The sequence below is a fragment of the Camarhynchus parvulus genome, chromosome 1A, assembly GCF_901933205.1.
Source record: "Camarhynchus parvulus chromosome 1A, STF_HiC, whole genome shotgun sequence".
Classification (NCBI taxonomy): Eukaryota; Metazoa; Chordata; class Aves; order Passeriformes; family Thraupidae; genus Camarhynchus; species Camarhynchus parvulus.
In genome coordinates this window covers 18,482,686-18,510,632 of record NC_044586.1, presented here as the reverse complement: position 1 = coordinate 18,510,632, position 27,947 = coordinate 18,482,686, and the positions used below count along the sequence as shown (strand labels likewise).

Sequence of the window (27,947 nt, the reverse complement as noted above, 5' to 3'; positions counted from 1 at the left end):
AGAGACAAATATTAATGTAATTGAAATGCCACAGGTCATTTTTGCAAGCTTAGATTCATTTTCTTACCTCCAGATCTCACCTCAAAGTTTGGCCTCTTGTATAAGCTCTGGATCTAAGATCCTTCTGCAGCCAACAGAGAAAGATAGGCATATGCAGGAGTTAACCCATCCTTCTGAAGCACTTCAAGGAGTGACCCTATATCCAGTCCTTAGTCTGGACAAGTTCAAGAGAAAAGAATTTCAGCTTTCATGTTTAAGTTGACAGAAGTCATCTATGTCTCTGCCTACACTGCAAATGCAATGGTGTCAGCCAGCATGTTAGTGAAAGTTCAGGGCCATGGCTAAGATGTTCCCTGTGTGATCGAGTGTAAGAGAAGAGTTTTATTTTCACCATGCTGCTGACAGAACGCTAATGTACACAGGCCTTTGAAGCAGTGCAGTTTAAGGGCCCATATCTACAAGAAGGAAACTACAAATACTGACAAATGCCATAGCCTCTGGAAACCTCTGATACCTCTAGGAAAGTCCTGAATTCTTCCATTCATACTGGGTTTGGCTGAGAACGAGTTAGTTTTTTTCCCTAGTAGCTGGCATGGTGTTTGTTTTAGATTTAGTATTAGAATATTATTGATAATATATTGATGTTTTAGTTGTTATTAAATTGTGTTTCATTCTAAATCAAGGACTTTTTGTCTTCCCAAGCTGTGCCAGTTAGCAGGGGTACAAGGAGCTGGGGGAAGCACATAGCGAGGACAGCTGCCCCGGCCTTGCCAAAGGGATAATCCATACCACAGAATGCCATATTTAGTAAATAAACTATGGGCAGTTATCCAGAAGCTGCTGATGACTGCTTGGGGTCAGGCTAGGCACTGGTCAGTGGTGGTGTGCAACTGTGTTGTGCATCACTTTTTTCTCTGGAGTTTTATTCCTCTCTCACCTCTTCTTTACTACTACTACTACTAGCATCATAGCATTTTATTTTAATCAATTAATTGTTCTGATTTCAATCCATGAGATTTACTTTTTTGTTCAGATTCTCCTCCCACTTGAGGTGAGGGGGACTGAGTGAACAACTGTGTGCAATTTGCTGACTGGGGTTAAACCATGGCACATGCCAAGATAACCAAGTGCTCAAACCTGTGCAATTCAACCACATGGACACAATGTGAAAACATAGGCATTATGTAAGTAAATTTTCATGATCCAGAGAAAAGCTTAGTTCTGTAGGCCACCAGGGCTCCTGCTCTGTAAACCCACTATGTCAATGCTGACAGCCTCAGGGCTTTCATAACTGTAACTTTATCATCAGAACTAGACTGGGCAAAAGTCCACATTTCCTTACTTCCCATCTTCATCTGACATGCCTTCTGTGCTCCCTCTGCAGTACCCAAAACAGAGCGGTAATGGAACCCAGCTTCCCCACCCCTGGGAGATGTAGGATTTCACTGCATAGCCATTAAGCAGCTGCTTGTTCTCTTCCAAGTAGGATTAAATAAGACATATTTCACCATACTTGTATGACTGAGAAATTTCAATCCCACATGTAACAGGGAGAAAATCTAAAACATAACCATAGAATGCAGCTGAATGCTAGTGATATCAAACAAATCCATGCGAATGACCCTTGCAAATGTGTAATAAATATAGTTATGAAAAATTAATTTGAAGTTTTACCAGAGCTACTTAGCTTTTTCATTTTATATTTTATATTACTTGTCATAAGGTCTGAAAAAGCTAAATTACTTCAACCTTTGCTATTTAAAATAAGCATTGATTTTTTTTTCTGTTCTGTGTTTTGAGACAAAATGCTAATGGTTTTATCCAGGAGGTTGTGATGTCACAGTTGAAAAACAACCTCTTCTCAGATTGCCTCACAAAATAGCATCATTCCTTTCTTGAAAACAAAGCAGAGGAGATATTGTTATAGTTTCACCTCCACTTGTTGCTGTATTACTCATGGACAAGTTAAAAGCTTCTGCCAAGATCTCTTCTAGTCCTTCAAGTGGTTCTGTCTTGCATGTGTACTTTGAAGTTCCTATTGCTTGTGTGGAATGTCTATACTTGATGTTTTACACATGTCTTAACATATAAATTACCAGATTATAAATCAGTGCTGTTACAGCTACCTTTCAAAGGATTGCCGCCAGCCACATTTAACCCCACTGGGCTGAGATTAACTAGCAAACCTAAGCTTCAAGCTGTATCTTTGCATCTATTTGCTTGACTACCCATTCCACTGCTGAAAACAGTAAGTTGGGTTTTCTATTCTCTAAAGTAACAAGATTCAGGCATTAGGTACAGCCTATCTGTCTTAGCTCCCCCAATAAATTTTGAAACATTGGTCAATTTTAATAAAATTTGCTTAGTGGAATATGTCTCAACAAACTACATTTCTGTGCATCCTGTGAAGGAAAGACAGTTGAGCAGTAGTGACGAAAAGGCTCAAAAATGAGTTCAAATCTCCTCAGAGATTGGCATATATTAGCTTGATCTCAAGAAGCCTTCAAAAAATAGTTTCGCTTGTCATTTCTTACCTCTGGTACTCCAACCTCCCCTGCTTTCCCAGTATCTGAGCCATTCACAGTTCAGCTCAAGATAGGAAAATTATACTGCTACTAAATTAGCAGATGGGGAATTGAGGCACAATATTATTAAAAATCAGAATTTCACAGACATTTATGCATGTCTCAATTGAAAGCTGATGGCTTGGATTTACAGTAATTTCCCAAGGTCATACAAGAAGCATGCAATAGGCCTGGGAAATTGCATCCAAGCTTGCACTTTGCTCTTTGAACCATACTTCCTAAATGAGATGTAGTAATTTCAAAATTGCACCTTCCCAGACCCCCCTTTGGTGAACACCAGTCTGCTGTGAATAAACACATCCTTTGGTCCTTGTGGCATGAGCATCAAAGCTAGCTACTCTTCTAGATCTGCCTCTCAGGTGCATTGGCACAGTGCAGACGCTGTACATGTCTCCCCTTCAGAGCTGTGGGGATCACAAAGCACAAAGGCCACCTGAGCACATAGCTCCTTCCAAGTGTAGCAAAAATTTTACTGTTAAACGGGGAATACTATCTAAAAGGAAGGCATGTCTAATTAGCAAAAGAAATTTTCAACACAACAGCAAGCTACTGATCATTAGAAAAATAAAAATGTCTTGAACATTTTAAATTCCACCTGGTTTCATCCCATTCTTACTTCGTTAATTACCTGTAGCTAATTTCTTCTGGATTTCCACATTTCATCTTTTTCAGATAGCATTGCTTATCTCTGTAGCTTCAAGAATCTTTTATTTGGGATCGTTGAATACAAATAAGAATTCTCTGATTGACAAAAACAAAGACCACAATGAACATTTTGATCATTGTCTCTATGAATGATCACTATGAAGAATGAATACCAGTTCCTGATGCCCCACGGAGTTCATAGTTTGATGACAAACCTATTTCCAGTCTATTACACTAAGAATTTCACAGTTTTGAGAACTCTGGAGAAAGTTAGATGAACAACTCACCCACCCTACATCCAATGCTATTTCTACAAAAATCAGAATTTCTTATTTCAAACACTTATTTTTTCCAAATGACAGAGTCCACAGCACAAGTAAGGCACATTCTGGAACAAGCTGATATGTCTGTTCTGGTATAAAGAAGCATACTTGCTCACCTTAGCTAACACCTACTAAGTAGAACAGAAAATATCTGAAGATTTTTATTTCCTCACTGAAAATTTTAGGCACAGAGTGACAATTTCAGGAAGTAGATCACTGCCTCACAAAATATGGAGCTTGAGAATATACTTAGCATAGGAATAAAATAAACTGATCGAAGACTGAGTCACAAGTGTGTGATAGAAATTTTTACTAATGGAGGAACACAAAATAAATGTGTGTGTGACAGGAATTGTTACTAATGGAGGAACACAAAAAAAATGTTTGTAAATGGGAATGCTGTCTTGTATTCCCTGGCTCCAGCTGGCTGACAAGTTTAACCACTGAGTGCTGTTCTGTCACCAGTAACAGTGAACACTTGTTCCCGTTATGCTGTCCTAAAGAAAAGTGCTGAGTAGAAGAGGTTAAGTAGTTTTTCTATCAGCACAACACTGATAAATCTCAGTACAAAAACCACAGGATAAACAATATTTTCATTTCAAATTTGAAAAAAATGCAGTAGAAAAATTTGAGGGCTGTGTTTTCAAGAAGATTCAAAACTAGCAACTAGCAGCTCAAAAGAAGGGCACTCCCTACTCTGTGCCCTGAAATCCTGCACACTGGTCAGCATTCGTCTTTTTAATCACTTGTGAAATTCTGGGCTGACGTGACAAAATCCACCCAAAGATCTTAAGAGTGCACAGATTAATAGTGTATTGTCACAGCATTGTACTTAGTGAACACAAGCTATAAAATAGATAAAGAGGAAAATGCATCCCCTAAGGTCCCAAACTTAGTGAATATTCTTGCATTACTTAACATCTTCTGGGCATTTAAAAAGAAAAAAATTACTAATTACTGCTCACAGTACCCATGAGGCAGCATTAAGCTGCATATAGCATTTGCAGTAAAAACCTGTAGCCACGCAAAATTCTTCTTGCTTGATGTTTCACTTTAAACTCAAAACAATCCAAACACATGGATATTTGGAGTGAATCGAAATCTTTATGATATATCAAAGCACATGAAACTAATGTTGTTATGTAAAACCATGTGGAAATGAGTTTTGTTTTGTGTAAACCCCAGTACTAGAAGAGAGTTAGGAAAGGCATGTACTGTATTTATCAGATATTAACCAGAAGAGGATGCTAGTAGAAGCTACTGTGAAATGTGAGTTTCATACTAGTTTAGTTAAAATACTTACCTTCAAATAATGAAGGTTATTAAGAATTGCACAAACCAAAAATATTCCTATTACCTCCATTGAGAGATTGCACACACACGTGTTGGTGGCAGATGTGCGGAATGTCTTTGGCTGCTTTCTGGCCCTTTGTGATTCTAATTAATGGAGGGACTGGTGGATGATGAAGTGTTTCATACAAATGCTTCACAAGAGAGGTTTATAAATCTCAGTGGAGAAGTCAGTCCAACTAATATCTTCACTCAGCAGCCTGTATTTCTTCAGAACAAAGCCTAAAAGTGGAAGAAAAATGTTCTTTTTAAGCCCTTTATCACCAGGGGGAAAGGATCCTTTTTGGTTTCCAGTGAAATTTTACTTTTTTGGGGGAAAGGGGAAAGTAATACACACCCACAGATCCCCTCACCCAAGGTTCTATTCCCCCAAATGGTTGGTTGGACCTCGGTTTCATGAGCCATCCTCCTCTTTTTCAGGCTGTGCAAAATGTAGGAAGTCACTGGGTAACCTGTTCTTCTCTCAGCTGGTAAACCTTGATGCAGGTGGAAAACAGATTAGAATAGATCTAAGGAATTCTCACAACAACGGTGCCTGCCTTGCTGACAACAGGCACCAGGCTGGTGCGGCAACAGGGGCGTGAGGCCAGGGACAAGGCCAGTGGGACGCAGCTGGCCACTCTCCCCCAGCCCCCACTTCCCAGGACAATAAGGATGACTGGGGGACTGGAGCATTTCTTTTATGAGGAAAGGCTGGAGGAGCTGGGCCCGTTCAGCCTCAAGAAGAGATGACTGAGAGGGGACATCATCAATGTCCATCAGTATCTGGAGGCAGGTGGTCATAGGATGAAGCCAGGCATTTTTGATGGTAACTAGCAAGTAGAACAAGCGACAATGAGCAGAAACTGATGCACAGGAAGCTCCACCTGAACATAAGGAAGACATTCTTTACTGTGTGGTGACTACACAGTGGAACAGGTAGCCCGGGGAGACTGCAGTCTCCCTCACTGCAGATATTTCAGAACTGGCTGGATGCAATCCTGTGCTTGTGCTCCAGGATGACCCTGCTTGAGCAGGGAGGTTGGACCGGCTGTCACACTGTGGTCCGTTCCAACCTGACCCATTTGTGGTTCTGTAAGACTGACGCCGCAGGACGAGCTGCCCCTGGTCAGAGGCCCCTCTATACAATCGCCAGCAGCAGCCCTACGGGACCGAGCCCTGTGGCAGGGACAGCCCTCGGCAGCAGCCACGACCACCGCTGGGCCCCGGCCCCGCGCGGGGGGGGGCAGGATCGGCGCCCCCCGGCCCAGACGCTCCATAAAGGAGGCGGGCAGGGTCGGCCCGGCGGGAGGGGGCGCGCTGAGGGAAGAGCCGAAACCAGTGGCGGGGAGGCGGCGCGGAGGGAGGGCAGCCCGGCTGCGGGAAGCGAGGCTCCGCGTTGGGACTGGTTCCTTCGCAGCCATTTTCCGTCCAACCAAACAGCCGATTTGCGGAGGGAGCCAACCAGGGCCGCACTGGAGGTTTGTGCCTGGCTCCGGCCAATGATTGGTAACCGGTTGCACTGCAGGCTCGAATGAAATGTCCGTCTCCCTCCCCGGGCCCCGGCGCTGCCGCCACGCCGCCGCCGCGGGCACCCGGAAGTGCGGGGCTGCCGCCCCGGGCCCCGCACTGGCCGCGCGTCGCTTTATGCGGCCGGAGCCGCAGGGGCCGCGCGGCAGGGGAGCCGAGCAGGGTGGGCGGGCGGGGAGTGGAGGGGAGCGGAACGGGCGGGTAAGCAAGCAGGGAGGGGGGTGTCGGCAGGGGCGGCGGGGCGGCTGTCCCCGCCGCTGTCCCCGCCGCTGTTCCGCTCCCTCCGCGGGGCCCTCCCCGCTACGGCTCCATTTTGCGGCCTAGGGCAGGGGTGGAGGCAGCAGGCGGAGCTGCCCCGCGGCCGGCCGACACCCCTCACCGCTGGCTGAGAAGCGGCGGATACTCGCGGGGCCTACGGCCTCCCGCCATACCTCCGTCTCCGCGCCAGCCGCGCTCGCTGCGCCCCGGGGCCACGGCTTTGTGGCGACCGCGCCGGGCGGAGCGGGCTCGGCGCTCTTTTGTGTCCGCCCACCGAGCCCCCTCCCCTCGCCGCGGGAGCGAGGGGCTGTGACCCCCACCACGCCCACGGTCCCTAGCCGGGCCGTGACTCGGGTAGCGGCACCACAGCGGCCCGGGCTCTCCTCCCGGTACCCCCCGCGCCGTTGTCGGGACCGAAATTTCCTGAAAGGTTTGGCGGTATTTTGCAGGAATGAGGAGCGTAGGGTGAGGCTCCGGGATGTGGTGCCAGTACCCGGCTGGCAGTGCGGGCGGGAATGCGAGGCCTTGGTGGGCTGCACGGGGGCCCGGCAGAGGCGTCCGGCCGCCCCCGGGCAGGTGCCGGCAGCGCGGAAATCATAGCCAGGGTGACCAACAATAAAGTTGCTGATTAACTGAGGACTCGTCGTCTTGTGCCATTTGTAAACAAGGGGTCACGATAGACGAGTTACCTCTGGAACAGATGTGAGCTGGGTGCCTGGAAGGCTCAGAGGCTGTTGGTGTAAGTAGGAAAGTGTCGTCGTCGTCCCCGTCCCCTTCCCCCCGCCTCTCCTGCCCCAGCGCTAACTGCGTTTGCATCATTGTAGGGCAAGAAATCCGGAAATGGGATCGATCAGCTTGCAGTGGCGCAGAGGCAGCTGGGTGACTGTCCTGTGAGACCCATGACAGATGGGAGAGAGACGGGACCCTGCCATTATCAATGTCTACACAACTTTTCGGTGTGTGGGAGGTGTTCTTGGGCAGACCTATGTGTGTTAGCCACTGTGCTGCCTCCAGAAATTATGTAGTTAGTGATCCTGAAGAGTACGGTCGAGGTATTGACAACAATCCTACTGGAAAACCACAAAAATTCATGTGTTCTAGTAATATTTCTGTGGCAACGATATATATTCTGCAGTACAGCAGCAGTAGAAAATCAGTTTTAGCTTTACCAATTTCTTTAACCAAAGGCTTAACCAAAAAGATTTGCTCTGATAAGAGCTGTCAGGTGAAAGCTACCTAGTGTGGTTGGGTTGCTTTTGGGATGGCAAAATTAATGATAACAATGATCTGGACATTTTTATGCAATGAGGAACACAGAAATCTGTATGTCAGCCCATTCATCGACTCTATTACATGTAGTAAGTTGTCCTTGGCATCTTGGTAGATGGCAGTTATTGTCAATGAAAGAAAAAAATTCAGCTTTCTCAGAAGAAGCTCTGGCAAAATGGTTGGAAAAAGGAAAATGGCAAGTGCCACTTTGGGCAGTATTCAGTGTCTGGCTTTAATTGGCTTGCAGGAATGGAGAAATGGTATCTATATATAATCATTAGCATACTGTTCCTAAACTATAAGCTAGTGGTTGCTTTCTTTTTTTCTTTGCTTATGTGGCCTGTGGCATGACAGTTGCAATGTAAAGGCAAGATCCATCTGCAGTTCTCTGGGACACCCAGGATGGCTCAATCTGAACCTTTCTGAGGCCTATGTGAGTTGCTTTTGCGCTATGCATTGAGCAGGTGGTTATACATGGTCTTGGCTGCTGGCATTTACAGCTATGGCATTATATTGGGAGAAGTTAGAAACACTGGGTGTTACTCTTTAGACTTCAGGATTTGACCGCCACACAGTTCAAAGCTTAACTCTTACTTGTGGTAATAATTAGATGAAGGGAAGCAATGTTCAGAAATTGAATGAAAAATAATGTTTAAGATAATGTCAAGATATGAAACATTAAACACTGAAACTTTGAAAGTCTGATACCTTGTTTTGTCAACATTTAAAAAAGGTTTGCAAGGTTCTTCCTTTAGTGCTTTCAAATATAAATCTAATGGTGCTCCACCTTTAAAATTTTGCTTAGGAAGAAACTTGACTTAGTACAGAGTTTTGCAGTAGTGTTTTGAAGAAACTTAGTATTTGAAATTGATGTTTTAGTGGCAGGATGCTTGTAAAAAGAGCAAAACATTACTATATATATGCATACTAAATAATATGGGTAAATGACACTGGTAGAACAAAAGCAAGTGTCAGCAAATTCAACAGTTTTGGCCAAAAATAGTCTGGTCTGAAGCTAGTTCAGTCTGGTCTGAACTAGTTTTGTAAAACTCTTACTTGCCCTGTTGCTTTAGAGGAAAAAAGCTTCTTGGCATACTTGAGTTACTACCTCAACAAAGGAAAAATGACCTACTTAAAAATGTTATCAAACTTCTAAAAAGGAAAAAGATAGGATTTATGGATTGCTGCTTTAATAAACAGATAATCTTAGTTTTTTTACAAAAATTACTAGAAAAGTATCAAAAACTTACTATTGAAAGGTAATATGGGGATTTCAGTCAGGTTGCTGAAGGAAGGAGATGCTTGTGCAGTGTGTTCAGCACTACTTTCCTTTTCCAGCTTCTGCAAAAGCAATTAAACTGCTTCCATTCCTCTGCTCATCTTGTTTATTTTCTTCTCCAGCTTCTCTCTTCTACTGCCAAAAAAGAGAAAGTGTGGAAACTCGATTTCTCCTGCTTGCTCTGTGTCACTGACCCTCTCCTTGATGTGAAAACGCATGAGGTTTTAGTCCAGCCATATATATTGGAGCTAACAGTGCTTGTGGATATTAGCCAGCCTGGGAAGGAGTCACCAGCTGCTCTAGCAGAGCTGGATCCACGTGAAGGGCGGCCTGTGGTCAGTGTCACTGAGGCTTTTAAGATAAGACATAAAGTTGATAGACTGTTACATGGAGTGGGAAGGTGTAGAGGTGGCAATGCCCTCTTTGGATTTCATAAGAGAAAGTTTCCTCCCCATGGGCCAGGGGAAGGATTCTGGTACAGCCCAGATGCTAATGAGCCTTGGTGACACTATGGTCCTCTCTCAGCACCAATCGACTTTTCTCAGTGTTACTCTGCTGTGGAGTGAAACACTGAATGTAAGGGATTAGAGAAGTCTGAGATGGAGAGAGAGTGCAGCATCTGGTTTTGTCCTATGTGTGAAGGCATTTAGCATTATATTTTTATGTGTCTGCTGAAACAATGTCCTGTGAATGCATTCACCAGTTGGTATTTCTTAAATACCTGCAGGTGAGAATTCAGTGGGAAATTAGGATCCCCAGAAGTTACTGAAAAATAAAAGGAAATTAAAGGTGTATTTTTAATGGAAAACTCTTTCAGCTTAACAGGCAATGGTGCAGAAAGCTCAAATAAAACTTTATGTCTCTGCTGTTATGTACTGATTCACAGCTGTACATCTCTTGTGACAAAGTGTGGCAAAATGAATGATGTGGTTGCTACCTACAGCTTTAGTTATTGTTTCTGTCCTGCTTCTTTGGCAGACATGACTGCGTGGAATGTGTAGCGAGTGCTTCAGTTCATTGCATATCATTTTCCACTGTTCCTCTCATAGGGTAGCAATTTTGGGAGACAGGGTGGATAAATACCGCATTAAATACTTAAATCACAAGAGGCCTTTGGTTTGCCTTCAAGAGGGCAGTTTGTAAGTCATTGCCATATAACTTCCTCGTTCTGAAAACAAAAATCATGTTTCCTCAATTTTTTTTTTCTTCTTTGGTTTTCCTTTTATATTGATCTAAGGTTTAGTCCCTTCTTCTCAGTGCTGGCAGGCTTGGGCTTGTATTCTTCTTTAGTTATAATTTATCTGAGCCACTGATATTGACTGCATTCTTAAGGGAGCTTATAAGATTAAACAGGATGCAAGATTTACTTTGAGATACTGATGTTTTATTAGTTTAGTACAGACATATTATAGGAACAGTCTGAGTTGTGAGCAGCTGACAGGAGAATTTTTTAAGCATCCTCAAGAATATTTATACCAAATGTCAGTGTAAATTTGTGTGTTCATTCATGTGCATCTTATGACTGAACCTGCTTTGATGCTCTTTAAATGTTTCTCTTCTATTTCTTTGGTTAATTTCCATGCATCAAGTACTTTGTATATCCCTAGTAATATTCTTTTATTATTAGAGAGAGAAAAACCAAACAAAAAACCACTAACAGAAAGCATTGTGCCGCTGCTCTGTATTCAGATTTTAATTTTGCAGTGTAGTGCTGAATGTTTATGTCCTATACTTGTTTACTCTCCCTGGTTGTTGATAAAATCAGATAGTGGCATGGTCATTTTAGAGACTGACATGTCACTTCTGATGTGCTCAGCTCTCAGTCTTTATTCAGTCCATGTGTATCCATGGAGGAGCTTTAGTGTCTTCCTAGCACTGGTAGCTGAGGATGATGTACAACCTGTAGTAATTGCTTCCTGCAGTTATGCACTGCACTTGCTGCTAGAGGGCTGAGGTGTTGGAAGCCCTCCCTCGTGCAATTTGGCAGCCACACAGAGGTAGGAGATGCTCTTGTATTAAAAAGCACCGCAATGTCTGCAGGCTGAAACTGCCATGCAAATGTGATGTATAATCTGCAAATGGCTACTTCTCCTTAAAGCAAGTTGTAACAATTTGGCAGTCTAAAGCAAAATCTGAGGGGAAAGTTCTTGTCCACCTGAACCTTTTAGGATTAGATCTCCCAGGATTCTGCCTGTTCTAGCATCTACTTCCGTCTAAAGTAGCAGATCCTCCTACTAAATGGGCCAATATAAGAACTGTAGGCCTTTTTAGTCTCCTAGTGACTGCAGTTAGTGTAGGCGAGGTGTTGTTTCTATGCTATATTGCACTGCTGCCTTTTCCAGAGCAACTTCACGGACACAGAATTTAGTTTGTGTCATGGTTTTGGAGGTGTTTTATTGGTTGTTTGGGGTTTTTGTTTGTTTCTTTAAAGGAGAGGGATTAATTAGCAACAGTGTAGTGAGAAGAGTGTTTTCTCATTTTCTGAACATTGTTGTATGTGTTACAGAACTTGTGCTGAGCTTGACAATCAGATAATGTGGGGATTGACTGGAGTTTTGAACATCTGAAATTAAAACTGTAATGTGTGAGCATATAACTGTTTTTTATGAAATGGCTGGGATAGCCATGGCCACATTTTCCTGCAAGGTCGTATTTGTCATCCATCAGGCTCAAAGAAATACTAGTAGGGTGACTTGGATGGCACATTAATTACAGTTGCTATATTCAGATGCCTGAATCTAGATTTGAATTGAATGACAACTCTGGCTGAAATTCTTCCATCAACTTACTTGGATTGAAGTAGTGTGCTGAGATCCCCTCCTTCCCTCATGGTGTGGTCAGCTGGAGGAGGCATGTGGGGCAGCTGAGCCAGCTCTGTCTGTAGTGGCCTTCAAGATTCGGCTGGACCTTGAGTGCTCTGCTCTGAGCTTGGAGCTGACACTGCTTTTAGCAGGGGCTGGAGTAGAGACCTCCCACAGCCACTTCCAACATGAATTATCCTGTGGGCCTGGATCAGGACCTGGTTATGCTGAGCATTATGCAGAAGGGTGTTAGTGCTGTCCCTAATCTCCTGTCCCAAGGTTGTCCTGGCAGCTAAAAATCTTTCTTCAAGTAATACCAACAGAAGTAATTTCAGTTGATGTTAAGTGGTCAGTACCTCTTTTCTTTATCTTAGTCAGATCTGTCTTTTTCTGTTGCAAGCCTTTTCCTGTCAGTTTTGCTAATCACTATTTTAGATTCATAGTGCTGATAAATGTCTACACAAATGCCCAATAATGGTGAAATAATACATCCTGTAAGTAGATCTGGAAATATGCACACAGAAAAAAATAGAAGCAAAGGTATTACCTTGAGGATGCATTAGTTTAATATGACCAAAATGTCTGTAGATGCGGCACAGGTTTGAAAGAGATTCAAGCAGGAATTGTCTTTTGAAAGCAAGCTGGGCTAATGAAAGCAAGATGATTTCTTAGTGTTGCTGGGTCTTGGCAATAAAGATTTAGATGAAATAGCCTGCAGGAGAGGTGAGCAGAAACCAGTTAGTTATCACATCATGGCAGAAATTTGAAGAATATTGCAGCCCTGGAGGAAGGAAATAATTTCGAAGAAATGTTTCACAGAAGATTGAAAAAAGAGAGGGAAAGAAAGATCAAGGTATTAAAAATACCTTGTATTGGGGCTGGTAAAGATTGAGATCCTAAATTAAATTCCATCAGGGATCAGAGAGCCAAAACTATGAAGAAGACTACCTGAAAACTCTAACATAATTTTGGAGGTAGCTTTTGGGATTTACCAGACTGCAATTTTAATTCTTTCGAAGTGCAGAAGGGAGAGGGAGGCACAATTCTCTTAATGCTGTGTGATGTCAGTTTTGGTGATCATGACATGCAGGATTGTGATATCCTTGCATTGTCATTACAGTAAGCTGAGAAAGCAAACTGCAGACCCTTTGGGAGATTGAAAAGCGAAGTTAAATCTCCCAACAAAGAATCTGCAAAATGGGGATAAAGTGAATTTATGTTAAGGTTGGCACATGGAAGGTTAATGCCTAAAATACTGCCCTTCCTTTGGGTAGAGCTACTGTGTAAGAAGTGAAGCTGGTTTGCAAAAGCCCAGCAAAAGGGACCTGAAATTCTTTATAGAAGTGTGTGTAATATTCTGTACAATGAAGAAGAGCTGGAATAGTCTTTTTCTCTTGAACAGCTCTTAAGGCTCTGTCCAGCTATTGTTGGAATGTGAGCAGTGCTCGCGTTATTTGTGCATCTCTGGCCAAATGTAACACTGGACATTGCTAGAAGGTTTCAAAGTGAAACTCAGCCCTGTGGCCACAAGCAAAGTGCAGATTAGCGAGAGGTTAAATGCTCATATTTCTGGGTAGATGTAAAAAAATCCCTTCTCTCTCTCTTCATGGATATGCAAAAAACTGAGCTCTGTGGTCTCACTGACAGCAACCATGAGATCCTTCAAAGACACCAAGGTACCCACAGAGTGGGTGTGGGAGCAGTGAGTGAAGTCAGCTGGGCTCTGCCTCTCCAGGGGCCATGTGTGTAGCTTGTCAGTAAGAAGGAGGGAAGCACAGGCTCTTTTGGCTTCCCTTTTTCTCCTGGCATTTAAGTTACCTATTAAACTGTGACCACCCCCATCTCCCAACCTTCATGAAGAGGTCTTCTTGTTGGCCACCACATCAGAACCTTGAGAAAAGAGCACCAAAGGAAGCCCAGAGAGTGAGGCAGGGCAGGACCAGGGAATGCTAAAATGTGACTCAGAAGGCACAGAGGAGTAACTGATGTCTCAGGGAGGATGAGGATGCAGATCTGGTCCCACGGTCTGGCTAGAAGTTTGTCAGTGGGCTTGACAAACCAACACGAAGAGTAAAGGTGAGTGAAGGATGCATTCTGTGTAGGAATTAATACGTAAAGCATTCAGTGAACCAGGGGCTGGTGTAGGTTTTGAGGTTGTTCAAGACACCTTGCACATTCTGGTTGGACTTTCACAGGAGCTATGTGCTACATAAATCAAATGATTCTGTCATGGCCTGTACATCTGGCCGAGTTTTTTGAAAAGCCTCACAAAACAGTTGAACTATTTCCACTATCAGTACAACTCATTAATGACAGTGGGGATGCTGTTCTCCAATAGCAAAATATTTATGCTTTGTATAAAGTGATCTCATAGTTTGTGCTGGGTTTGAGTAATAGCTGCACTTAGTGATGTAACAATTGCACCTGAAAGGTTTCCTTCTTCTGGTTGTAGATGGATGGTGACAGCTCCACAACAGATGCTTCTCAGTTAGGAATTGCTGGAGATTACATTGGTGGCAGTCACTATGTCATACAGCCTCACGATGGTAAGAAGTGAGAGAGCAAATGCTACTATTTCTCTGCATATGTGTGTATACATAAATTTTCTTCCAGTTCTTATATCATTCTCTGCTATCTTCTCTCAGGCTAAGAATTTGCCATTGTTTTTGTAATGCCTCACTGTATAAAGCATTTTCTACAGTCTGAAGTAGGAAGTTGGATTTTTTGATGTTGGTACAGAGACCTTAGGGGGATGACAAAAAATTTTATGTTATAGGAAGCAGTTTGTATTTTGACATGGCATTAATAATGGTTGTTGATCAGCAGCCATGTACACTTCTGTGCATAATATGATTAAATGCTATCTTTATAAAGGTACCCTGATGTTGCATCTATTTTTAAAATTATTTCTATGATGTTAACACATTGTGTTTTCAAAGGTGTTCATCCTTCAGTGTAAGATTTTAAACTGAATTATTGCCTGCTGTCTATCAAATATAATTTCTGTTAACTTTTCTTCATTTCATTAGACACAGAAGACAGCATGAATGATCATGAAGATACAAATGGTTCAAAAGAGAGTTTCAGAGAACAAGATATATATCTTCCAATTGCAAATGTGGCAAGGATCATGAAAAATGCCATACCCCAAACAGGAAAGGTAATACTGTTGTCTGATAAAGAAAGTGTGTTAATGAGTTTTATTCCTTCCTCTCAGTGAACTTGAGCTGATTAGAACAACATATTTTTCCAAATGATGCTGGTTTATTGAAGAAAAGCGTTATAAAAGGAAAGGGAAAAAAGCCCCAGGAGCAGGAGGTGACTGAGACCAAGCCAATCACTAAGAATATTTTCTATGCAATTCTCTTGAGAGATTTAGTCTGCTTTCATTGACGTGCATGAAATTTGGAATAAGTGAATAATTTTGGCTGAAATAGAAATCCAGTGCTCATCCTGAAGGGAAGAGAACGGTTAGCTTCCATCACCCGAATATTTGCATACCCAAATGCCCAAGTGACATAAGAAGTCTGCTTTATATCATGGAGCAGATAAGGCTAGATATTGAGAGCCTTGTTTATTTCTTACTTCTAAGAATAGACTTTTTAATCCATTCTGCTGAGCTGGTGATTGTATAAGTACTTCATCATTCTACTGGTTTATCTTAAATCTTTGCAGGGCTCCTATGATTTGCTGTTTCTCTATTGTATTCCAATACAATTCCAGCCACAGTAACATTTCCTCCAGCTATAACTGATCTCTTTGGAGATCGCTCGAAATAGAAGCAAGACATAATTTACTCGCATCTGCTTGTATTTTCATAGTATTCAGGGCTTTCTGGAGATCTGGATGTTACATTTATAACTTTGCTGTGAAAAACACTACCCTAGTCCATATTGTCATAAATTTTTAGTGATCAAGATGAGATTTTTCTTTAGAATTTGGCATATGGGATGTAGAGCTATCTTGAAAATAATGATGGTTTTTTTGTAAAAAACTGCAAGGGAAGCTGCTGACTGATGACTTCTTCTGAAAATTTCACCCTACATGTCTGAAAATATCGGAGGAGCTAGTGAAGACTCTGCACACAGTTACTGCTTCAATTTTTTAGGTTCTTTTCATGTGAAGAATAAGAATCTTTAATAATTATAATCTTCTTATTGATTCTTGTCAGCTTCCCAAGTAATCATGAGTAATACTTTCTGTAATTTTAAGTCAGGTAAATTACTTTTGTCCAGCTGAAAACTGTAATCAAATTTACTTACTTCATTTTTGCCAGGGGCATATGTTGCTTCATTTGAATTCTTGTTTGGTAAATTTATACCACAGCATGCATGCATATATATATATATATATATATATATATATATATATATATTTGGTAAAATTATAATAAAGCATTAGAAAGGCTTGCTGCTAGATGTATATTCTAGTCCTTGAATCTAGGCAGGATAAAAATACTTGTCAGTGCTGAATTTGTGGGAATGTGATGGGCTGAGGTTGGAGCTACCAGGTCTCTTAAAAAGAAGAGGAAGTGGGCTGTGACGTTGTAATGAACAGGTTTGAAGAGACATAGGTCAGCAAAGCAAGAAGCATCTGGGTGTAAGAGCTTGTATAGAACTTAGGACTTCAGGAGATCCTGGCAGTTGTCTGTGCTGCTTGAAATAGTAAAACATGGGTAAAATCACATTGCAGCTGGTCTTATGTAGAGGAGTGAGGACATCCAGTGGTTTGCTGTGCAGGTGTGGCCTAAATGGGTGTTATCATTGGGTTTTGGGGTGTTTCCTCTATTATCTGGTGTACTCTCTGGGGGATTAGTGGTGAGTTTTTTAGTGTCTTCTGTCTTCATTAATGATTTTATGATACTTTTTTCCTTACTAGATTGCTAAGGATGCAAAGGAATGTGTACAAGAGTGTGTAAGTGAGTTCATCAGCTTTATAACATCAGAAGCAAGTGAGAGGTGTCACCAAGAGAAAAGAAAGACCATCAATGGAGAGGACATTCTCTTTGCCATGTCTACCTTGGGGTTTGATAGCTATGTTGAACCTTTGAAGTTATACCTCCAAAAATTCAGAGAGGTTGGTATATATGGGTATTTGCTCGTTTATTTAACCTGGTTGCGTTTATCCTTAGCTCTCTGTTGTTGTAACTGTATAATGGCTGACTTGCACAGTATCTCACAGCTCTTGGTTAGGGAGTAATGTTATGTTTAAAAGCATTCCAGAGGATGTCAAGAGAAAAAGGAGGAAGTAAGCATTTTCATTAGACTTGCTGATTCAGAGTAGTTAAAGCTTTCAACTGAATAAATTCTCTAATAGAGAGGTGGTAGTAAATTGCTCTGCTCTTTAAGGTGCCTATTAAGAATGTTTAATTTGATCTTTGGGTTTAGTCAGTATGTACTGACTGCATCATCTGAGGAACTGGCCTAATGCCTATTGTTTGTCTGGTCTTCAGGTCTGCAAAAGTAAAAAGCTGTTTTTCTTATGTTGGAATAATGATTCACATGGAAAACTATCTGCTTCAATGGGGTTTTTTAAATTATTATTTTAGCCGGTCCCTCAGTTTGCTTTTGATACATAGTACATGCTAGATATGTGATCCAAACAGTTAATTTAATTTATCCCTTCTGTAGCAGAAAGTGACTTTATTCCTTTCAGCAGTTTAGACCTTTTTAAAAAAGGAAGTTGCTTCTGCTTGGGTTTTTTTTTCTGGTCTGCCTCCTCCTGTCTAAATTGCCAGAGCAGTAGATGAGGATGCTCTTCTGAGTTTCTTTGTTTTGTAAATCTAAGATTTTTTTAGTTCAGACTTGCTAACCATATTTGTTTTGCTGACAGCACTTGAAGCTTCCCCTTCCCAGAAGGTCATTTGCTGAATAACTGAGTAACAGGAGGTGTAATGTAAAGTTGGAGTAGTGCTGTGTGCTTTTTCCAGTTCTGTGTAGCAGTTGCACATGCTGTGATAGGGCTGTATGTGCTTTTAAAAAGGCAAGTATTGCCTATCTAGTTCCAGTTCTTACCAAATAAGTCTGAAGTGGGTCTGTGATACTTTCATTCTTAATTGATCATTTTTGCAGATTATAGATACTGTGGTAGCAGAGTAGTTGGATTGGGTTTTAATTGCATGGATGGGTTAAACAGCTTTGCTCATCAGTTTTAAATCTCCCTTCCAGCAAGGGTGTCTTCAGGGTGAAATACTTCAGTCTTGTAATTGAGTATTTTGTCTGCAGCAAGCAGTTGCAGAGAATCTTTTTTTATGCCCACATTATTTTTCTAGACATTCTTATGTAATAGCATAGAGCATCAAACTTCAAACTTGTAAAACTGCATGCAGATGACTTGGGGCCTTGGCTTTCTATGCTGATATCCTTTCTGGCTGTAGTCCTTGATGTGGGAGAAGAAATTCCACATCTTGGTTTTAAATGTCAGCTTTTAGTTTATGGTGATGGTGCTTGTGTGTGGTTGGTAAGCAAATGTTGCACATTCTTGGTAGGTGAGACTCTGTGATTTCTTGTAAATTCTTCTGGATTACCACAGATTTTGAACTTTCTGCAGAAGGTGAAAAGCTTTTCTTAGAACCACACAGTCCTAGTTTGACAAGTTTTTGTTTCAGGAGTATGGTTAAGATGAAAAACACTCATGTAATATGCACATTCTCAAATCCCATAGAGTTTTACAGTTCTTGGGATTTCAAGCTCCAGCTGTTGCACTGTGACTCTTCTGCAAGTTTCAAACCTTGGCTAGAGTTCCTGGGGCTTTGAAAAAAATCTCAAGCTTTTTTTCTGCTTTTTTTGTGCTCTCTCTTCTTAGGCAATGAAAGGAGAAAAGGGAATTGGGGGAACAGTTACAACTGCAGATGGTCTAAGTGAGGAGCTCACAGAAGAAGCATTTAGTGAGTAGTACTTTTTAATTTATTATGTTCTTACTACAGCTTTTGTAAATACAGCACTTCTGGCAGCATTCTTACTTGAGGAATATATCCTGGACTAGTAATAGCTCACGTCAAGTGTGAAAAATTTATAAATGCATATATTAGTCCTTGTATACACTTAAACATAGGTTGTAATGAAAGGTGCAAACCTTTTTTTTTCCTTTTCCCCCAGTAGCTACATATTTAGACCCCATCCATTCTACTTGCAAGACTCTTGGGGGGAAAAAAGTAAAACGAACTCCTCTTGGTCACTTGAGGAGCTCATCTTTGAGAAACGAGGCAGAGAAGAAAATCATCTTTGTCTAATTCTAAAGACCTTAATATTTCTTACACTCAAAAGAATGCGCAGATTGGCAGCTAGAAGGTGTAGGGTGTAGCATTCAGTGTAGTTTTCTTCCTTTTACTGTGGATTAAAGCCTGACAGTTTATTGGGATTTACACTGATTTTGTTGGTGCTGATTCTTGCATGTAGTTTCCACCTTCGCTTTTAAATGTTATGGGCTGGTAATGTTGAACCTGATAGAAGAGGAATTAGAAAGCACAGCTCTAGTCCTATCTACTGACAAGATTTAGGTTTTTAAGTATGTGATAAAATCACTGGTAAACCACCAAACTAGCAAAAATTCAAAGCCTGAGGACTAAAATGACCTATTCAGGATTGGAAATACATTTTGCTCTCAGTTGGACTTCGGCTGCATAAAACAATGCAGTCTTGTTGGGTCTCTTCTAGCCTGGAAGAGGAGCTTATAAAACTGGCTGGAAATTAAGAATCTAAATCTAAATATTGCAAGGGTCCCTTCTAATATTTAGATTTAGATTCTTAACTTCCAGACCTAGGAGCCTCAGAGTGCTCTATGAAAAAACTTTAGGTTGCTGTGATTTGAAAAGAGCAGCTTTAGAAATGTCCTGTCAGGATTAAGGATGCAAAGGAGCTGTTGCAGTCTTAAAGGAAAGTAAAAAAAAAAAAGTTAAATAACTGATCATGTCAAGTGCTGCAGGTTTTTCCCTTCACAGGGGCAGCTATAGCTCTGTCTGGAATGAATGATGGTGTCACTGCAGCAGTAGCAGTGATAGCTGTGCTTCTGTGGCATTACCCTCAGCTCTTTGTGGTGGCCTCATGCCAGGACTGGGTTGGGGTCTCTCCATTAAGCTGTGTTGGATGTGGAATGTGCACATCAAAGGGCAGTAAGTTTTGGACCTGCCAGCGCCACTCGCACTAATCTTCATTCATCTCTCAGCCTGCAACTGAAGCAATTGAAATTTTGTTCAATGAAGGAGGAAGGAAAAAAAATAAAAACAACCCCAACCAACCAACCAACCAACCAACCAAAAATCTAATTACAAAACCCTCAAACATCAGCTTTCAAATGAAAACTGTTAGGATTATGCTGTGCTTTCAGAATTTTGTATTGGTTATACATCTTGTTTATATTTAGTAACTACATGAACAAAACCTTATTATTTGTGTCCTAGGGGAAAATGTGCTACAGTGGCAACCTACAGTATAAATCATTGTGCTGCTTTGCTTTCAAATAGCAGTGTAAGGCACCTACTCTGAGTGTGAGAGCTCAACATACATGTTTGTGAAGGTCTACCGTGGAGCATCACTCCCTGTGTTTTCTCTTGGTATCTCAGAAGTACTTTTTACTCCTTTTGTTGGCCTCCTCTTTCCTCTGTGAAATCAGAGCTCTTCTGTGTGCCCTGAAGGACGTGCTGAAGTCGACCACTACAATGTCAGGCTCCAGCAGTGCCTTTTATTTTTTGTCATTGCCTGTTCCTGTTCCTCTCTTCTGCCTTCCATGGAGCTTCTGTATTATGGCGTCCCTGATGGATCCCAATTTATAAAGCAGCACAATGATTTAATTGAGTTCCTCCCCTGTGGCTATGCTCAAGTGCTAGCTTTGTGTTTAAACAAAGCCAACTGAATTCTTCAGGCTTGTTGGGATACTGAGCACTGGAGATGGCCTTTTCAGTGGTCAGGGTGGTGAGCTCCACTCCATTTGCCTGTGTGCGGGTTTGGACATTCTGCTTACTCTCAGAACAAAATCAAATTGGATTTTATGTGTTTCTTCTGAATGGGAATAAACTTGTTCACATGTAACACTTGGTAACGAGTGTGAATTTACCAGCGTAGGATGGTAACTCAGGAGATTAATGGCTCTGTAGTCCTGGAGTGGACCACAATTATTTAATGATGACAGACGCATCAAATAAGGCTCTGTATATCAAGCATTCCTGCCTAATGTTTTTAAAATGCTCTTTCTTTCAGCTAACCAGTTGCCAGCAGGCTTAATAACCACAGATGGCCAACAGCAGAATGTTATGGTCTACACAACATCATATCAACAGGTATGATCCTTTATCTTGTCCCCTACTCTCCCTTCTGCTGCTAAAATCCAAACACTCGTTCAGCTGCTCTGTTCTGAAAGATGAGAATTAATTTTATATAGTCCTTTGGTGGTGGCTCTCATGCCATTCCGATGCTGAGAATTCATGGCTGCTTGCTGTGAACTGCTCTGCAGCTTCAGAAAATGTGCAGTGGAATGTAAGCTTCCATTTTCTTTCCCTAGATCTCTGGTGTTCAACAAATTCAGTTCTCATGATTTTGAAGAAAATTTTCCATCTGGGAGCATGAGACGGAAAACCTGTGCAACTCTAACGAAGAGGCAGTTTTAATGACTGGTGAAGAGATTTATCTCTTTGTATATTAAATAGCTGTAATGTAGCTACCAGAAGCTTGACTAATTGAGGTGTGAATTCTGACTCAAATCTTTTTCATGGTGATTTTAAAGAAATAATTGGATTTTGAAGGTATTAAAGTATTTTTGTTTTGTACAAGAGTTTGTTGCTCTGTATAACTCCTGTATGCATTGTATATTGCAATTTATTACTGTCAGAGATTTGTAGACAGTTTCTTATTTTCATATTGAATCATGTTACTTTTGTAATTCAGGTAAACAGCTGGGTTAATTCATGCTTACCCTTTGAATAAAACTGTAAGGGTAAAGTTCATTTTTGAATGCAAGTTGCCTTTATTACAAAGATTGAGTTAGTCTTGGTTATGTAACTTATCTTGCATGACAACCTCAACTAACCTGACACGTCAGCTTATTTATTGAGATTTTGAAAGGGACTTTTTCCTCATGAAACTAGCAGCTGAAAAGCATTGCTACAATTGTTTTTTCTAATGTAACTTCTGAATTAAAGGTTAATCAAAACCAATGAATGCTCTACTACATTTAGAGGTTTGGAGCTTATCAACAGTGTTAATGAAAGCACTGACTGTGCAATGCAGGTTTTCTTTTTTTAATTTTTTTTCAGTTGCATTAACTCTCGTTCAACTTACTTTGATACTTTTAATATAGTCTTTCTGCTATTGAAATAACTCCTGCTTTTTATGTATGGCTTTTAGAATCCCAAACTTAGAAATCCTAGGGTAGGGGGAATTTTATAGTCCTTGTGGTAAAAGATCTCATTTTAACTTTTTACTGAAATGTTTTAACATTTCTTGTGAGCCTGTGGAAACTCAAAAGTGGTAGTGTCTTTCTGTGTTTGGGCTGCGTGTTGTGTGGGTGTGTATGGGCATGAGTGGCTGACAGCTGAATAAGTGATACAAATCTGAATTGGAAGACAGACTTCAGGTTTGCTGTCTCTTTCTTGGTTTTGCAATAAACTCTACCTAGGTAATGTAGTTCTGTATATTTAGTGAGCTATTCTTGGTAACATTGCTGTTTCTTTAATAATTGGATGGGTAATTTTGTTGCCATGTCTTAGCCTATTAGGGTAGGGATGAGGGTTTTAGTAATAGCTTACTCAGACTGGATTTTGGGACTTTCCATATTTTTACTGTTTCCAGTGGACTGAAATGTAATATATTAATTATCCTTCCACATAGCTGTTATTAATTTAAGCAAACCACACCTTGAAACTCTTGCCATATGATTTCTTGCTGGTTTTGTCTTTCCTTAAAAAAAAAAAAAAAAAAAGAAATGTAATAGTTCAATATTGGGAAATTAGCATAACCTAAGATATCCCAGCTCTTTAGCTAAACAAAAACTTCATATGCAGATTTGAGCAGTGTTTCCTACCAGTCAGCATCCTGCTGGCAGAGCCTCTGGAGGCAATCCAGTGTATTCAGGGCAGCCTGCAGGATGTTCTGGGCTTTGTGGCAGCCTGTTGTTCTTCAGCAGCTATGAACAAATGGAGTTTCTCATTAAATGTAAAACTGAATAACACAATCCCTGCAAGAGCCCCTTCTATTTCTATTCCATTTATTTCAGGCCAGCATAGCCTGTTCTTGCTGTTCCCAGATTTGCAATGGAAAAAAGCTGTGATACCAACTAAGGAGAAGCTAGGAAAGATTTGGCATTTTGATATATAGAAAGTGGGTTGAGGTGATCCCACACACTTGAAACACACAACATTTTTCAGGCTCCCCTCTCTGCTGTGAGTTTAGGTTGACGTGTGTTAAGTTTGTGGTTTATACTCCATCATGTGAGCAATGAAGCTGATACTTAGTTTTTCCTTTTTCTTTCTTCTCCCTTTGAGGGCCAGAGCCAAACTGCATAACTTCTCATTCTCTTCCTGAAACCACAGCAGTAAAAGTAATAGTACAACACTTTGTTCGATGTCTCTCTGAAACCTTTTTCCTAATAAAATTTTGCAGGGTAGCCGTGGTACACCAAATAAAAAAAATGTGGTCTGAAGAAATACTTGCCTAATTTTATTAGCAGCAGCACAACCAGTGCATTCTTTATATTTGTTCAACAAATCTGTGTTCTCATTTTGCTCTGTTTGGGTGTTTAAAATTTACAAGTTGCTAAGACCTGAACCAAGAATGACCATTCTTGCTACATCTCACCTGCTTCTAAAACACTCCTGTCTTTAGTCCTCTGAATGTTTTTTTGAATTAAGATACCCCCAAACTGAGCTTGAGTTCGAGGCAGCTGTGGCAGTGTATGTTAAGACTTGGAGAAAAGCTGCTTGAAAAGCAGTGATGTTCAAAGATCTTTTTCCAAGAACAGTGACTTTTTAGGGGCCTTTTCACAAGACAAGCAAGTTTTACCGCAGTAGTTTTTTGAAAAATGCATTTTTGTGTAACTTGATCCTTCTGGTATTTCTTTATAGGGTGCTTTTGGTATCTTTAAAAGCACAGAAATGCTGTTATCTCTAGTCCAAATGCAGTTGTGAGAAAAGCTGATTTAGATGATGTTCTTCTATATACAATTTTCATTACAGGCAAAATGGGAACTGAGGCTCTGCCTTTCCCAGTCTTGCTGATGTACACATGCATGGTTAACTATTTTATTTATTCCCTCCTTCTGATCTCTACTGAATGCTAAAATATGTGGCTGGATAGTGTAGCAAGAACACAGATGGAGTTCTGGCATGAGGTGGTACGTCCTAAATACCTACTGCCTGTAGCTAAAAATCAGCCTGAATTATATGGGCTATTCTTTAAAGAGCTATCTTCCTATGGGATGATTCCTATTGCAGAATTTGAGGATGATGCTCATGAACATGTTGTAGGCATGGAGAGGTGATTTCTCTCTAGCCTTTGGCAGGAGAGGAAGCATATGGGCAACTGCACACACAGAAGAGATTGCTCAGTGCAAAGCAAGGGGCAGAGCCAAGGGCTAGTGTTTTCCCCAGCACCTTGCTGTCTTGATAAGGGTTGGCAGCAGCTTTGCTTTTAGCTACAATATTCCTCATTTTGCAGAGCTCTGAATGTGATTAATGGTCCAGGTAAATCACGGAGGCTCACTGCCTCAGTTACATTTACAGCAGTAAGACAACTTGCCTTTAAGTCACTGTATTACCAAATGGTGCAGGCTTGATGTTTTTGGGGTTTGATTTGTACCAAATAGAAGAAAGGAAGTTTTTCACTGAAACGAGTAGTGAATTTTCTTGTGTTTGTAGATGAAAAAACCTCCAAAGCTGGATGTAGATTTTAAGGCAAGTAATGCTATAAGGAAACTATATATGCAGTCCTATAGAAAGAAGTTTGATCTAATGGTTCCTCTTATTTTTCACCTGTTGCTGGTTTGGTGAAAAGAGCAGTTGTGGGAGGATGCCTTTTGGATGTGGTACACTCTAAGACACGGACCTAGTTGAAAATACCAACCAATTTTTCCTCTTTGAAAATCAGATATGCTGTTGTGGCAAAATAATTCTCACTTTCACCATTTCAAAGGCTGAAAAATACATTTAAGCAACCAAATGTTGATATATTTGTTTACCTGTTGATTTGTGAAATTGGCATCATAATGGACTGCAACGTTACCTCTGACCCTCAGGATGTAAAAGTTGAATGGGAAGCTCCCTGGAAACTGCCAGTTCAGCTTGCAGTGACATTCAAGGCCATGTGCTCTTGGGAGGGAGGGCAGTTTGCTGCTATGCACAATAGTCTTCAAATTTGGTGCCAGCTGCACTGAGTTTATTAAACCCAAGTTCCCAAGGATGGCTGTGGAGGCAGGGCCAGAGTGATGCAGTGCACAGCAGGTCTGAAGGAGTCAGCTACCCTGCTTTAAGAAATCTTCCAGGCAAATTTCTAGGCTCATTTCCTGGAATATTTTACTGCAGCATGCCAGGCTAGAAGGCCCATTTATCAGAGCAATGGCATCTGATTTGCTTATGTGTGAAAGAAAACTATTGAGGGTTTAAATCTGCTGGGCAGAGGAGCAGCCTTTGGGCTGCTAATTTAATGTGTGTGTGCCTGATACTTACCCTTACAGCAACATGAACAGCAAATAAAATCACCTCCAACAGCAGAACCAAGACTCAGTTTATGTGCAGCGGCTGTGTAACTCAAAATGCAACTGCAGCCAAAACATTTGCAACAGTATATACTATTTCTACTCTCTGCACCCTGGAGGAAGACAGTCCAGCAGAGCAGAGCCCATGTTCCAACACTGTCAAGGGCAGCATGACACAGAAAAAGGATGCTGGGATGCACAAGTTTGTTTCTGCACTGTTCAACTCTTGGCCCCAGCCAAGGAAATCCAAACCCACCAGACACCTGAGCTCCCTGTGCAATGTAACATCCTGGGAAAAGCAACCTGGTGAACAGGCAGATGCCAGGAGCCAGCTGACAGGAAAAGCTAAGCACTGGGGGAGAAGGGGAAGGATCAGAAATCTCACCTCCAGCCAGCTGGAGTGCATTTCTGCTACAAGGAAACAGGCTCCAGCACTGTGGGATGAGAATGTGGAGCCTGGGGAGGGCTGCAGCAGAGGACGAGTCTGCTCTCACTCTATCCAAAACCACAAATAACAGCCACGTTTCACAAGCCAAGCAGCTGAAACGCATCCAAAATGTTTCTGGAGTAGATGCAGTGGGACCAAGTTCTGTACACACAAGAAGAAGAAATATTGACAAAACCTGGCCATTTTGTGTCGTCTGGCTTGAAAGCTCCCATGTTGCTTCAGATGGCTGAAATGTAAGTAGCTGAAACCTCAAGCTGTTAGATTGATATTTCAGGTTTTCTTTTTCAAGACAGTAATTTCAAAGAGTTGCTCCCAGACTCTAAACACTTTCCTTCTGGAGCAGACAGCATTTAAAGTCAACATATAAAATCTCTTTCCTACTCAGGCAAAATACAATGAAGAAATAATTAGGAAACTGCTGCTAAAAAGAAGAGTTTGGGATATTTGTTAATACTGCTCAAAGTTAGAAGATAACTGCTTGTACTTAATAACTTTTTGTTAAAAGAGAATTACCAGCACTGCATGCAAGAGTGATGGTTACTCTAAAAGGCAGTTAAACATTTAAATGAGTGAATGGAAACAAAGAAAAGAAGAGGATGCAAATAAACGAACATTTTGGACCTTCTAAAAGGTTTTGAACCTTCTAAAATGGCATATAGCCAGTGTGCCTCTTTTAAGAATTGCTTTGAAATAACTGTATATTGGTAACTTCCATGTGTGGACAACAGTATTTTATAATTTCAACAGATACAGAAATAACTCTGAACGCTAGGACTCACTGAAATGCTTCATCTCTTTTCTCTTTGAAGATACCACATCCAAGCCTAAGTTTTCATTTTAAGGAGCTGCTGTACCAACTTAGCAATTACATCAGATATTAAAAGCAGATGCTTGTTAGAGGCAAGAATCCCCTTTAAAAAACCCAAAAAACAACAACCAAAAACCAAACCAAACAAACAAACCCCCAAAAACAAGCAAAAAAAAAAGCTTAAAAAAAAACCCCAAACCCAGAACAAAACCAATGACACCAAACTATGCCCACTCCCAATCTGAGAGATATTTTTGTTGTTCCTGTCAGGACTGTAAACCCAACAAATATATTAAATACTTCAGGCTTTTAAAGGATGTAGGGAACAGACCCAGTTGAAATTGACATTTATAGATGCCAGATTTTCACCACTTAGCATGAGGCACGTATAAGGAGCGAGTAAGACCAAGAGGCCCAGTAGCTCGCACGGATCTCTTGGGCCTTCCTGTGATCCTAACTCCCCTTCCAGGTGCTGCAGGTGCTAGACATTCTCTGGCTGAGCCCCACCACCAATCATTCATGCTGGGATTCAGCTGGATGCCCACCCTACCCCCACCTGCCCCACATCACAGGGATTTCCTCTCTGGGGAAAATGCTGGAGGTGCAGTATCTTAAAGACTCTGTGGATCAAGAGGAATTATTTTAAGCTCATCTTCCTGATACTTTAAGCTGGCTTGTTGAAATTCTAATAAAAGGGATCTCCACTTCCAGACCAATGGCAAACACCTCAAAATGAAGATTTCACTATATTAACAGAAGGAGGAACCCATTGCCCATACAATGCCAGCAGTCAGTCCTCCACCCCTGTCCTGGGAATCTGGAAATCCTTCAGTGTCAGAACTGGAAGCCACAGAATAAAAGCCTTGATGTTTAGCTCACTAGAAATATTACAAAAATATCCTAGGGACCAGATAATGCTATAAAGAAAAAATAAATAAATCTGAGTTGTTTTTAAGATAAATTCATACAGCAAATTCAAATTTGCCTTCAAG

General features: G+C 41.3%; 1 protein-coding gene across 5 annotated transcripts; it reads left to right on the top strand.

Annotated features, from left to right (window-relative positions):
- Positions 1-6,220: 6,220 nt before the first annotated feature.
- Positions 6,221-23,654, top strand: NFYB (nuclear transcription factor Y subunit beta). Of its 5 annotated transcripts, XM_030960192.1 has the most exons (10): positions 6,320-6,363; positions 7,339-7,409; positions 7,495-7,626; positions 8,294-14,095; positions 14,472-14,565; positions 15,049-15,179; positions 16,898-17,095; positions 18,824-18,905; positions 21,214-21,293; positions 21,515-23,654. In XM_030960192.1, the coding sequence occupies exons 5-10, from the start codon at positions 14,472-14,474 to the stop codon at positions 21,545-21,547; spliced, it is 618 nt and encodes a 205-aa protein (XP_030816052.1). In that variant the 5' UTR covers positions 6,320-6,363; positions 7,339-7,409; positions 7,495-7,626; positions 8,294-14,095; the 3' UTR covers positions 21,548-23,654. The 5 variants fall into 5 exon arrangements, with proteins under 5 accessions (XP_030816054.1, XP_030816049.1, XP_030816052.1 ...); XM_030960189.1 differs by lacking the exon at positions 8,294-14,095 and having other exon boundaries at positions 6,318-6,363; XM_030960190.1 differs by lacking the exons at positions 6,320-6,363; positions 8,294-14,095 and adding an exon at positions 6,547-6,575.
- Positions 23,655-27,947: the final 4,293 nt, after the last annotated feature.

What these genes read in the sequence shown, in the direction of transcription:
- NFYB (XM_030960189.1), top strand. Translation starts at nt 7,570, where the DNA reads ATGACAGATGGGAGAGAGACGGGACCCTGCCATTATCAATGTCTACAC. An exon ending in CCATACCCCAAACAGGAAAG is followed by an intron (nt 15,180 to 16,897) that starts GTAATACTGTTG and finishes TTTCCTTACTAG; the next exon opens with ATTGCTAAGGATGCAAAGGA. An exon ending in ACCTCCAAAAATTCAGAGAG is followed by an intron (nt 17,096 to 18,823) that starts GTTGGTATATAT and finishes CTCTCTTCTTAG; the next exon opens with GCAATGAAAGGAGAAAAGGG.